General features: G+C 36.6%; 1 protein-coding gene across 3 annotated transcripts in view; it reads right to left on the reverse strand.

Annotated features, from left to right (window-relative positions):
• LOC145980102 (eukaryotic translation initiation factor 2-alpha kinase 1-like) overlaps window positions 1-14,083 on the reverse strand; it is an 82,648-nt gene that overhangs the window by 27,116 nt on the left and 41,449 nt on the right. For 2 of the 3 annotated variants that reach the window (XM_083113105.1, XM_083113107.1), the window contains exons 4-6: window positions 12,124-12,162; window positions 9,181-9,235; window positions 5,932-6,105 (exon numbers count right to left, since the gene is read on the reverse strand). In XM_083113105.1, the coding sequence (XP_082969231.1) occupies window positions 5,932-6,105; window positions 9,181-9,235; window positions 12,124-12,162 (268 nt within the window). The remainder of the gene's footprint in view (window positions 1-5,931; window positions 6,106-9,180; window positions 9,236-12,123; window positions 12,163-14,083) is intronic. The other variant, XM_083113106.1, reaches the window with a different exon arrangement.

Genomic DNA, 14,083 nt, shown 5'->3' on the forward strand with positions numbered 1-14,083 from the left:
AGTAGAGAACTCATCAATACATTTTGATAAGCCTAACAATCTGAAATTTATATATTCGTGAAGGAGTGGGTTGGGACGTGGTGTATTGTACTTTGTCAGACAAAGTACAGTGAAAAACTGCGTACACAAAATCTATCAGTTTTCTCACTGTGCTAATTTACATTTTTGCCATTTCATGTCACTTTTCTGGTTTTTGAACTTTAATTGTGAAGTGACAATAAAAATGGCTAACGACAAGTGGTGAAGTGTGACATTTTTACATAGTCATCGCAAGACTTGCCAAACGTCAGGGTCAATCTTTCAACCATGGAGGAGGGGGGGATCATCCTACATTGATAATGATGATAACAGTGTTCGTACAGACGTGTGAAGTGGAGATGGCCAAATTCATTTTTTTCTGCAGATTATATGATCGTAAAATAAGGAAGACTAAACTTTCTTAAATTCTACCCGAAAAATGGAAAAATTGTTAAACCTCTCTCTCCAAAATTTGGGTTGCCTCCGAAATCTGGGTAGTAAAATTTCCGAATCTGAATTTAAAATCTTCCGGAATCCTGATGTTTTTGATCATCCCTGATGTGAAAGTAAGATATGTTAAGGAAAAGGTTCTGTCTAAGTAAGTATATCTGTCACCCCGTGAACAAAAATCTTGATCACTTTTGTCATTCGTAAGCATAGTAAACATGAAACAACATGAAGTACTTCATGTTTTTTAAAGCAAGAATATTATTTTCCAAAGTCAATATTTGAACCGCAGGATAAAAAAAAAAATAATGAAAAGGAGAAATACTGTGAAGGAAATTCAATGGATCCAGAACTGCTTTTCTTTCAGTTCTTTCTAGCACTAACCGTGGGGAAATTTATGCTTTTGCTTACTTATATTTTCTTCTATGCACCATTACTTTCATGTATTCTGTGTAAGTTGCATTGCGATGCTCTTCAATGTGTTTTTCTCTTAAAAATAAGAGCGTTGCATATGCTTTAGGCCTACAGTGCTGGACATTCTGAGAAGTTTCATCTTGATGTCATCACAGAAACCCTGCCGTGTTTGTAAACAAGGGGGCTGAAATAAAGGTATTTTATGACTAGACCTTCAAGAGCGGGGGAAAAGCGGTCGAAGGACCTTGGATTTGCAGATCTGCTGCGATGAATTGGCCTGCCTGACACCATTGCACTCAACAGGAAACGTAGCGGGATGGTTGGGAACGGGTGTAGAACTGGGCTCTCCTTTCGATGCGTTAAACTTTAAAATTAGCGAATCTCTTGCGTATTTCTAGCCGTTTCGTGGCATCGCATGACTAATTTCGCTCAAATATGCGAGTATTCTGACTTATTTTTTACTTCTTCTCTAAAATATTTAAAAAGCAAAATTTTTATTATTTTGCTTTGTCATTGCCACATCTCCCGTTGACCGGACGCCTGCCTCGCCTCTGCTAACGAACTCATGGTAGTGATGAGGAAAGTCCTAAACATTCATACTGTACTCGGAATTTGAATTCAATGCCTTTCTTTTGAGTGCTTATTGTTTTCAAAGAGAGCTTTCTTAAAATTCCCTTCTGTGTGTGTGTGTGTGTGTGTGTCTGTGTGCTTGCGTGCATAGGTGAAGTTCCTCGTTCATATAGCACTGTGCCACGGAGTCATATTAAGGGGATGTGGGATAGGGCTCCACACATTCTTGATTTCAGCCCATTTCAGAGGTGATGTGATCTAATCGGTACCACACTCTGGCTGCCCTTACCCACAAAGATACCCATTGATTTGAGGTTGGGTGAGCCTCAGAGCTGCTTTATGTAGTGACAAGGCTGGAAATATTCTGGCTTTAGATCACCCACCCCAGGAATCAAATGTGGTCCCCAACGTGGCAGTCAGACATCATACCGACTAGACCATGCAGTTGTTGCATGCATAGGTCCAACCAAAAAGGTTTTTTTATTATAATGTTATATTTTAGGTCGTATGAAATAATAAATTCTTTCGTCTGTGCTGAAACAACACTGAAAGTGAAATCTATACATGTGGATGTCGGGGGAGGGGGGAGAGGGAGATACCTGATGCTTTGAAGACATACAATTGCTACCCCTAGTGCCGAGATCACCTTAAGTCACTGATTATACAATACAGTAAGATTGAGCTAAAATGTTTAAATTTTAATTCTGCATAATCAGAAAAATGAAACACCAAATGTATGAACATCAAGCATGCATAACTTATATAAATAGAAGAAAGAGATGTGAAATTTGAGTCTAGACTGAGGCTACTGTATATGTAAGGCTTGGCCAAATGTAAATTCATAATTCATTGTACATAGTGCAACACTGCCACTTGGTGCAAGAACAGGTGTGGTATTGGGAGGTTGGCAATACTGTCGAAGGTGTGCAGTGAGTTAGTCATGAGAACAACTTGTGAATGAAAGGTTCATGTCAGCATGGAACAGTGCATTGTAATCAAATTCCTCACCAAAGAAGGCTGTAGCCATCTGAAATAACAGTACGGTGAGAATATGCTGTGAGATGTTAGTGCATATAAGTGGTGTAGTGCCTTTAAGAAGGGTTGGGAAATCATGGAAATGAACCATATGCACGCCAGCCCAAGATGTCCTTAATACCTGAGAACATTGAGCATGTCAACTAACTCATTTAGGAGAAGAGATGAATAGCTGTGTGAGTTGGCTGGCATATAGAACATCAGTGAAGGTAGCATGGAAGACATCATCAGAAAGCACCTTGGATATATGAAAGTGTGCACCCAGTTGGTTCCACAATTGCTGTTGGACTAACACAAGATTACATGGATACAAATGGCACAGACATTGTTGTCATGGTACGAACAGATAGGCGATGCTTCTTTGATGTCAATGGATTATTTCCAAAGATGCTGACCAGCTTCTTCTGGGACTCTTAAAAGCACTGCACCTGGATTTCCTCACAGAGTATTGTAATGCAGAATATTACACAAGGCTCCTTGAAGGTCCAGTAAAGACTGCCATCAAGAACAAAGGAAAAGATCACAAATGATGGTGTCATTTCTGCAGAATAATGGCCGTCCACATATGGCTGCATGAGTCATGGCTACAATCCAGAAACTGAAATTGAATCATGTCCCACATCCTCTGTACGGTCTGGACCTTTCACTGTGAGACTATATTTTCTTAGGTCAAGAAGCATCTGAGTAGGCAAAAGTTTGGGAGAGTGCTGGCACACGTGTGTTGTCAAATAGACAGAGTTGAAAATTAGCTACTTTGCTTTCGATAAAGGAATTACAGGTATTGATCTTTTATGCATTATAATTTATATTTGCCCAAGCCTTGTAGAAGACAAGACGAAACTAAGAATCCCCCCAGTCAAAAAATATAATATTCATTAATACAATATTAAAAAACATAGAATTTTAAAAACAAAATAATGCACTGTCTCTTATGAAGCTTATATATATATTCAAATTTTAAACTCATTGAACAAATTAAAAATTAAAATAAACTATTTTTCTTGTAGTTTACAGTTGTTACAATCATAAAAACACATTTTTTTGTTGTAACATTTCAGGAGAATATGCTCCCTTCATCAGACATATATTTTTAGTTTGATTGCCAGTGACCATTATTTAGTAATTGCTAAATTAAGAGAAAGACTCGCAGTGATAAATCATAAGCAACAAAATCTAAAAGTTCTAAAATTTAATACAGGAAAATTTGCTGATGAAAGAATTAAGAAAGTTTACCAAATTAAACTGTCAAATAGATTCGATGTTTTGCAGGATTTAAATGATGATGAAAATATAAATGAAACAGACTTAAATAAGAATTGGGAGCACATACGTAATGCAATAGAATCAACAGCTAAATAAAGTATAGGACACCATAAACCAAGAAAAAGTAAGCCATGGTTTGATAACGAATGTCATAATGTAATAGAAATAAGAAATCAGGCTAGACTTAGGTGGTTAAATAACTCTGAAGATACAAATCTAAGCAATTATAATAGAATAAAGCGAGAAGTTAACCGCACGTTTTGAAGTAAAAAAAGAGATTACTTGAAAAGTAAAATTAATGAAATTGAAACAAACAGCAAAAACAAAAATATCAGAGATTTATATAAAGGTGTAAATGAATTTAGAAAGGGGTGGCAACCTAAAGTAAACTTGATAAAAGATAAAAACGGTGATTTTTTGGCCGATCCAAGCGATATTTTAAATAGATGGAAGAACTACTTTAATGACCTCTTAAATGTTCATGTAGGAGATAAATAAGAAGTAAATGAAGTACACACAGCAGAACCTTTAGTTCCGGAACCTAACTTGACTGAAGAAAAGGCTAAAGAATAACAAAGCACCTGGCATTGATTTAATGCCAGCTGTGTTAATTAAATATGGTGGAAATTCCTTAATATGTCAAATTCATAAATTAATTTGTTTAATATGGAATAAAGAAGAAATCCCTCAACAGTGGAAAGAATCCATAATTGTTCCTGTGTTTAGAAAGATGATAAAATGAACTGCAATAATTACCGTGGAAATTCTCTACTCTCAACAACATATAAAATATTATCTAACATTCTTTTAACAAGACTAACCCCATATGCTAATGAAATTATAGGTGATTATCAATGTGGATTTAAACGTAACACATCAAATTTTTCACATCAGACAGACACTTGAGAAAAATTGGGAATATAATCAAAGCGTCCATCAGCTGTTCATTGATTTCAAAAAAGCATATGATTCAGTCAAAAAAAATAAATTATATAATATATTAGTCGAGATTGGAATACCTAAGAAGGTTGTTAATATGATAAAAGTATGCACCAGTGAAACAGAAAGTAAAATTCATGTGGCTATTAATGTGTCTGATAAATTTACAATTTATGATGTGTTAAAACAAGGAGATGCATTATCTCCATTGTTCTTTAATTTTGCCTTAGAATATGCTGTTAGGAAGGTAAAAGAAACTAACAAAGGAATAAAATTAAACGATGTGACTCAGTTGTTAGCATATGCAGATATGATGTAGACTTATTAGGGGATGATATAAATACAATTAAGAATAATGCTAACATATTTTTCAAAGCAGCTAAAGAGATAGGTTTGGAAGTTAGCAAAGAGAAAACTAAATATATGCTTACAGGCCGAAACCAAGTGTTAGGTACTAATAAAAATCTAATTATTGATAACAACTCGTTTGAACCAGTTTCCAAATTCAAGTACTTAGGAGTAATACTAACAAACGAAAATGATATTAAAGAGGAAATAAAAAGCAGGCTTAATTCAGGAAATGCATGTTACTTTTCTCTTCATAAACTTTTGTCTTCTCGTTTAATATCTAAGAAACTAAAAGTTAAAATATACAAAACAATAATTTTGCCTGTATTATTATATGGATGCGAAACTTGGTCCCTTACATTGAAAGAGGAACATAAATTGAGAGTAAGATATCAAGAATGTCTGTAAAAGAGAAGATGATTGTGAATTGCCTGATGATATTTGGGGTTTATAATTTTAAAATGTGATAAAAATTTTCATCTAAAATAATAATAAAACAGACTGCTTGTTTCACAGTTAAGTTGCTATGTTACAGCAATGTAACATTGACAAGGTCCATTGTTTAACTGATTCTTTTTTGTAAAATTTTTTAACCATAGTTATAACTGCATCTTCAATGAAACTAAAAATAAATGTCTGATGAAGGGAGAGTGTGTTCTCCTGAAACGTCACAACAAAAAAATGTGTTTTTATGCTTGTAACAGCCGTAAACTACAAGAGAAATAATTCTACAATGCAAGCAAAAAATGAAATAAACAATTTTCGCAGTACTTCCATGTGAGATGAAAGGAGTTAGAAAATTATAAATCATATGAATTAATGAATTAGAGAACCTTAGCCCAACATCAAGGGATAAAAGAAACTCATCAGATGCAATTGAAAACTCGCAACACTTACTCAAAGAGAATCCTCTTCATGGCATAGATTTCTCCATCATTCTTACAACAAACTTTGAAAACTTTTCCAAAACCTCCTTCACCAATAGTTCCTAGGTTTATAAAACACAGATGAAATCTATTGCTAAACAACATGAGTAGTTCCTCCTTTACAAATCCACGATACACCAAAAGGCTGAAAAACAAGGAAGAGAAATAAGTTCACACTCATGCAATCATTACCTTACAATTTGGCACACACAAGAAATGTACGAGGGGTGTATCATAACGATTTACAATTTCGAATGTCCAGCATCCCATGGTTGACCATTGGGCTTGTCATACTAAACACAGGTAGCTAGTACCTTGGTCTATCACCTGATATCAGCACTGGACAGAAGCGGGCCAATCCACGTGAGCCATGGTGCATTTTCTGCACCACTGTCAGCATGTGAACAGACAACATGGAAGGACAATGTTGGATGATGTGGTTCTTTTGGAAAGAGGGCATGACTACCGTAGAAAATCACAGACAATAGTTAAGGGAGTATCATGTGTGTGGCAGCACCTGAAACCCCATCTTGGCAGTGACGGTGGTTGTTTCCAGATTGATATACGGACATACATATGTCACAAAAGCACACCTTTCGACCACTTCCCTTGCTAAATCTTATAAATGGGGCGATGCAATCTGCGGAGAGTGGGCACACATGCTGTGCTGTTAATGGAGGTTCCCGGTTCAAGCCAGTTGATGACGATGATGCCCTGAGTGTCCCAAGAGATTGTGGCCATTGCTTGCAAGCTGAGGATGCTGTCCAGAATTTCTGGTGCTTCGATTGCATTGATTCGGCTTTCGTCTCCTGCTCATGGTATTACCAAGATGGGGTTTCAGGTACTGTCACACACACCATACTCCCCTAACTATCGTCTTTGGTTTTCTAGGGTACTCACGCCCTCTTTCCAAAAGAACCACATCATCCAGCGCTGTCCTTCCATGTTGTCAGCACACATGCTGACAGTGTTGCAGAAAATGCACCATGGCTCACGTGGATTGGCCCGCATCTGTCCAGTGCTGATATCAGGTGATAGACCAAGGTACTAGCTACCTGTATTTGGCATGACAAGCCCAGTGGTCAACCATGGGATGCTGGGCATTCGAAATTGTAAATCATTATGATACACTCCTCGCACTATGTAGAAATTGAAACTGAAAATACAGGCTCAGAGGCAACAGATACTGTTGCGGTAGCACTGGCAGAGAGAATTCCATGCATGTAAAAGAGCAGCAGTGAAAAATCTGGTGAAGACAGGGCTGGCGCAGTACTGCAGTTGATAGAGTAATAGAACGTTATGCCAGAAACCCAGGTTCGAGCCCTGGTCGAGCCTTTATAATTTGTTGAAATTTCAACATGCAATCAATACATTGGAGCTGTGTTTACAGAATGCATTCACTACAGCTAGTATTTTTATGGTATGTCATATTTTTATCCTGTCCTGTTTTTCCATGCATAAGTTATTTTAAGCACATTTCTAGCTTTTGTGAACTCACTTATGCTGGTAGTTTTACCATATTTAGTTTGTTATATTTTATGAAAACATGGGAAAAATCATATTTATGATATTTTTAACATTTCTCCAGATGTTCATCAACTCATGCATATGCCATTAATAAAGAAGGCATTTCCTTGACTTCTCCACCCCCTTTTTCTTAGAATTGTGTTACAATTAAGTAAAGGAATGTGCTAGGAAAGAACCAAGAGTTCCTACACACCCAAAAATAATTTGGTATATATTTTATCTCTTTATACAGCCAACAATATATTTAAGCACACTTTACTGCAGAAGAAAATAATAATTTTGTATTTAAAATACAAATAAAAATAGGAGGCATACTTTGCAATTTTTTAGCAATATGTTCAGTTTTTTGGTCATATATTGGTAATTTTAGGGTATACTTGCATGCATATCTCTAAAGTTTTTAATTTATATAAATCATAACAATAGTAATCACAATAAGCCCTGTAGGTACTACACATCTTATCAGTGAGGTGTGGATTTATAGGCACTAAATAGAACTTGTAAAATAGGCAACTGAAGGCACCAAAATAGGCAGTAAGCATGAACTAGTTATTAATTTTCCTATTGACTTGCATGTTTTTCTACTTTACTATTTTTGTGTCTCTTTTCCATTACTTTTGGCTAATCACAACAATTAAGAAGAATGGTGGTTGGATCAAAAACCTCCTGCAATGTACTGTTGAGAGCCAATACACGAATAAGCAAAAAATAGGTGAGATTATGTTCGAATTAATATGAAATAAATTAAGAGCATTAAAACCTGAGTTGTCAAAGTTTGCTAAGACCTTTTGGAGATGCAAAACAATGTTTTGGGTCATGCTATCACTGGTGATGAAACATGGGTGTACCAATATGATCTTGAAACAAAGCATTAAACTGCACAATTGAAGTCTGCTAATTCCCCATGACCTAAAAAACTTCTGTCAGTCCAAATCAAGAGTCAAGATGATGTTCCTAACTCTTTTCGACATCAGAGGGTTTATTCATTATAAACTTGTACCAACTGGACAAACAGTTACCAAATTTACTATTTGGAAGTGCTGAAATGGCTGTGTAAAAAAGTTAAATGTCAATAACTTGAACTTTTCGCAAACAACTCATGGCTCTTGCAACACAACAATCCACCAGCTCACACGGCATTGTCTGTGAGGGAGTGTTTAGCCACTAAACAAATAACTGTATTAGAACACTCTTCCTACTCACCTTATCTGACCCCAATAACTTTTTCCTTTATCTGAAGGTAAGGAGATATTGAAAGGAAGACATTTTGATGACATTCAGGTCATCAAGCGTAATACAACAACAGCTCTGATGGCCATTCTAGAAAAAGAATTCCAAAATTGCTTTGAAGGGTGGACTAGACACTGGTGTACCTGGGGGAAACCCTGGGGGGTAAAGGCAGTCAGGGGCGTGATGCTGATCACATCACCCCCACTCACGACCGGATCAAGAAAGTGTGGGGTGTTACCCCCACACCCCCTATATGCCTTCATGGCATGGTGCTAAGCACATGGAAGCACTTTACCTTTTTTTTTTACTAGACACTGGGGTCGGTACATATTTCCCAAGGGGAGTACTTCAAAGGCAGCCATAGTGGTATTCAGCAATAAGGTATGTAGCATTTTGTCTATGATGAGTTCGCATACCTAATTGTCAGACTTCATATATTTTGTAGGAATGCAGGAATACTTACTGAACAAGCATGCAAATAAAGGTGCGGAAATTGTATTCTGAATTCTCGCCATCATCTGGAAAAAAATCAGTAAATATGTCATTACCAAAATGTACCATATGAGAAGTATTTTTTCTCAAGCTTCCCTCTTTATTTAAAAAATGAAAATCGATAAATCAAAGCAACTACCTCTTTCATCTTCTAATGTTATTTGTATGTTTTTCTCATTGTTTTTTTTAACGTACAATGTTATTGTTAATCCAATAAAATTTGATTCATCCATTAAATGTAAAGTATATTTTTTAAATTAAATTATTAATAATATCAAATTATGCTTTGCAGAAGTTATAATTAATTTGCAAGTTATCAAACCATTACCATCTAATACTTAATTTCTATTTCTCTGCAATAATTCTGCTGAGAAATATGTAATATATGTGCAGGATGTAAATGTGTGGTGGCTGTGGCCAGTTCTGGAACTAACACACTGGAATTACTGAATGAAAAATTGTTTGGAATGTGTATATATACTTAGTATATACTTAATATATAGTAATAAGTCATGTGTTTTGCTGTATCTAGTCATAGTCCCCCCAAAGTTGATGGTTTAGCAGTCTCAGTTAGCCAAAGTTGATGGTCTAGAATATTTCAAATGTGTATTTAAAGTTAAGTTCATGTGGCACATTCAGAGTAAACTTTAAAAGAAAAGCAAAATAATACATTAGATCCTCTTAAGCAAAATTATTTGGGGGCTCTGTCCCCACATTGTTAACATTGCGGGGGTTGTCCTCGAGCCCCCCTCCCCCAAGCCCCATGGAGTCTGGGCCTATGCTACAGGAGGTTATGATTTCTACAAATATCTCTCTGTCTACCATATTGTATTCTGTAAAAAAAAAAAAAAAAAGGTAAAGTGTTCCCCTGTGCATAGCACAACGCCATGAAGGCGTATAGGGGGTGTGGGGGTAACGCCCCACACTTTCTTGATCCGGTCGTGAGTGGGGGTGATGTGATCAGCATCACGCCCCTGACCGCCTTTACCCCCCAGGGTTTCCCCCAGGTACCCATGTTATTCGACGCTGGGTGGGCGCCGGGGCCGCTTTCACCGTTAGAAAAGTTCCCGGATTTGAACCGGCCGGGGATCGAACCCGGGACCTTGAGCATGGTAGTCAGACGCGTTACCGACTGAGCCACCTTGTATTCTGTAGGATCTGAATTAGTATTAGAGAAGCTATTCTGTAAAACAAATCCCAAGTGACAACTGAAAGAATAGGTTTCATATTTGGTCTCGAATGAGTATTGACAACACATTAATGCGATCTATAGACAACTGGGCCAGCGTACCACTTCTCCACTTTCTTACATGGATAAGTTAAGGGTCGTAAGCAATCTTGCAAACTTCCTTAACCTAGCTGCTGTTTCTCGCTAGTTTATTTTACATCTTGTAAGAGACTTTGATGTCTGCTACTCAGAAATTGACTTTTGTGGTAACTTATTCACACCCAGCTACTCTAATGTGGCATATCTCGTGTGTTGTAAAAGTGAAGTGTCATTGTTACATGTTCCAAACAATTTTCATTCCTGAGTGCTAGTTCCAGACTTGTTATGAGCCGTCATGTCTGAATATATGTATTATATCTTTTCCAAAATAATGAAAAATATGTGACAGTTTATAAAAATAACCCTCAACCTACAAGAAACACCAGTCAGTTGAACTATTTCCTTCCATTTTGACTTTTTTATAACCACAGTATTGAACATTCTTTGTTTAGCACATGCACAAATGGATGTGAAATAATGATTTTGAAAAACGAATCTCAAAATATGTTATATCAAATTTTGTGCAGTTTCAATTTTAAAAGATACCATGATTCTGGTTATAATGCTATTAAATTAAACATGCATACATATGGAAATAATAAATACAAGGCCCACCCATAAAATAACCAAACTTTTATTTTAGGAAAGAAAACAAGTAATTACCTTCAAAATAATCACCAGAGGAGGCAATACACTGTGATCAGCGTTTGTACAGGTCTTGGAAACATTGTTGATAGTCATTGACAGTAAGTGTTCGCAAAATAAGTGTAACATTTAATTTGATATCTGCGACGTCGTCAAATCTTCGCCCTTTCATAGCCATCTTAATTTTGGGAAAAAGGAAAAAATCAGCAGGCAATAAGTCCGGAGAATGTGGAGGGTGATTGATCACTGTCACTGAATGCTTAGCAAGGTATTGTTGAACAGACAATGCAGTATGAGGCCGATCTTTATTGTGTAACAGAAACCATTGGCCAGAGTCACAGAGGTCCTTCCTATCCCACTTCATCCAGTTTCTGAGTCGACCAAGCACTTCCTTGTAATACCACTGATCGATTGTTTGGTTTTCAGGGACAAATTCATGGTGGATCAGTCCTTGTGAATCAAAAAATGCGATCAGCAGCACCTTTGTCTTCGATTTCGACATCCGTGCTTTTTTCTTTACGGGCGAGAACTGTCCTTTCCACTGCGCACACTGTGTTTTTGTTTCGAGGTCACATTGTAAACACCAGGTTTCATTTCCCGTATCATCTGTAACGTTTCAGTAAATGATTTACCAAATTTGTAACAAAACTTTATGGTGTAACGTTGTTCCATCTTGGTGCACGTATTTTGTACGCTGCCTGCACACGACCTGCATCTGATGCATGCTTGCCCTGATACCAACTCCCTGTAGCAGGTTGAAGCATGCACTGACGGGAAGTTTAGATATACGTAGCTCTTTGCGGTGTTGATAGAATACGGTACCTTCTTATTTGGTTTGGTTCTTTTTTTTTTGACAGTTCGGTTTCTTTATGGGCGGACCTTGTACAATATTTTTTATTTAACTAAAAAATTACATAAATTCTAAATGGGAGAAACTTAACAAAATATTCAAAGTAACTTATGTCTCAACTGGCTCTGTGAAGTAAAGAAAATATTAACTACCTCCTATTAGTTGGTCAAAGATCAATCTTCTAGCTTCTTCTAAAAAGAGAAAAAGTGAAAATGTATAATTAGCCTTTTCTTAACATGACAAAACATACATACATAATAATCATAATCTTTATTCATCTGTTGCCCCATTTTTTCATGGGTATGGATTTGGATATTATGAAGGATATGAAGCACAGGGTGTGCACACACTCCACTGCCCTGTTCGTATTCGTGACTTTCACACGACCTTGGCACGTCTTCTCATGCTGTCATAAAATCTCAAGGCGATGTCGTCTATTGATGCACTGCATGTTTGAGTTCATTGTTTGTCTGAGAGTCACAGCAGTTGAAAGTCGAAGCAATGGCTGACACAGGTGAATACACAATTGAACAGCATTTGGTGATCGCTGTTTGGGTCTATGAGCATCCTATTAATCGCAAATCGATTATAAAGGTAATTTACAAGTTCGTTGCACATTTTGTGGGGGAAAAATCTACTTTCTTTGAAAAAAGTGAGCACCATCCATCTCATGTCATGATCTAAGCTGGAATGACAGCAATGCATCCTTTTCGTATGTATTTTTTTATGATTCTATTGATAACATCAGTTATCTCCAAATGATGTGTGCACTTGTAGCTCATCCCACAAGTGCCAGATGGAGAAATTCTGAACAGTGTTTGGTTTCAGCATGATGGAGTGCCGGCCCACTTTGCATTGGCTGGTGAACACAGTCTTGAATCATTAATTATAATTAGAGTTTAGCTTATACCATCTTGAACCAATTCCGATACACTTACCAATTCCGTCTGATACCGACATTGAACCTTGAAACTTGTAACAATTTCAAAAAGTTTGGGTCAACCTCACTTCCACATAGTACACCCTGGACTGCAGACTAACTACGCTCTGGTGACTGGCCCCATGGCCAGTATAATTCTGTGTCATCCTGTGTTTTGTCCTTATTTGTGCTGAGTGCCCTTTTTAGCCTCAGCTTTTAACCAAGGTAAGGAAATTTTAGTTTTCAGACACGCTTTTATTTTTGTTATGATAAGGGGCTGGACCCCGTATAGTGTGATGGGTGTAAAATTGCCTCAGTGCTGATGCACACAAAAAATTTTGATATAAATTCAAATTTTAAAAAGTTGTTCAAAATATTGATTAATATTATTGTGTAAGTATTCCACTTCAATTATGTGACAAGTTGCTTTAAAATATTCTAGAATTACATAAGAATATTAAACTACATAGCTGATATGTATGCATGAAATCCATTTTTTTCCATAATGCTGGTGGAAAATGAAATAAAATTTCAAATGTGCATACCTTCCAGGATAATTATACACTGCGAAAGTGTCTCATGGATTTTTTTGGAATTCGCGAGAGAAGAAAATGAAGAAAAAGTATTGATAAATATATCCCAACCAGAACTTTCCGATACCTATATCACTTATATCAGCCAATGCCAGTATACATCAGTATCTGTATCTGCTCAGCCCTAATTAAAATTAATCACTGGATATGACGAGGATCAGACAATTGTCCAACTCCTCTTCCATGGCTTCCAACAAGCTCTGATCTAATGCACTCTGGTGTTTCATCAAGGAGGGGTTAGTTCTGTTATTTAACTCTGAACTCCAAAAATACGGTGTGTGCAGCAGTCCAGAAAGTGACCCCAACAATGTTGGATCACATGAACAGCGGATATTAAAATATCATACAGCCCTACTTCTGAGATGTTTGTGTCAAGCATCAACTTCACCTTACAATTACTTGAGAACTACTTGACGTATTATAATGTAACAAACGCCATTCTTAATTAATTATTCCCTACTTTCAATTGCACTAAAAATAATATGGGGTTTCAATTTTTTTTAAAAATAAGTTTGTGTTGATTGATTGATTGACTTGCTTTATTTTACTTCGTTTTTTGTGCCACTTTTGGCTAATTTGCAAAGATGGGGATGAATGATA

The sequence above is a fragment of the Lepisma saccharinum genome, chromosome 27 (assembly GCF_977018435.1).
Source record: "Lepisma saccharinum chromosome 27, izLepSacc3.1, whole genome shotgun sequence".
NCBI lineage: Eukaryota > Metazoa > Arthropoda > Insecta > Zygentoma > Lepismatidae > Lepisma > Lepisma saccharinum.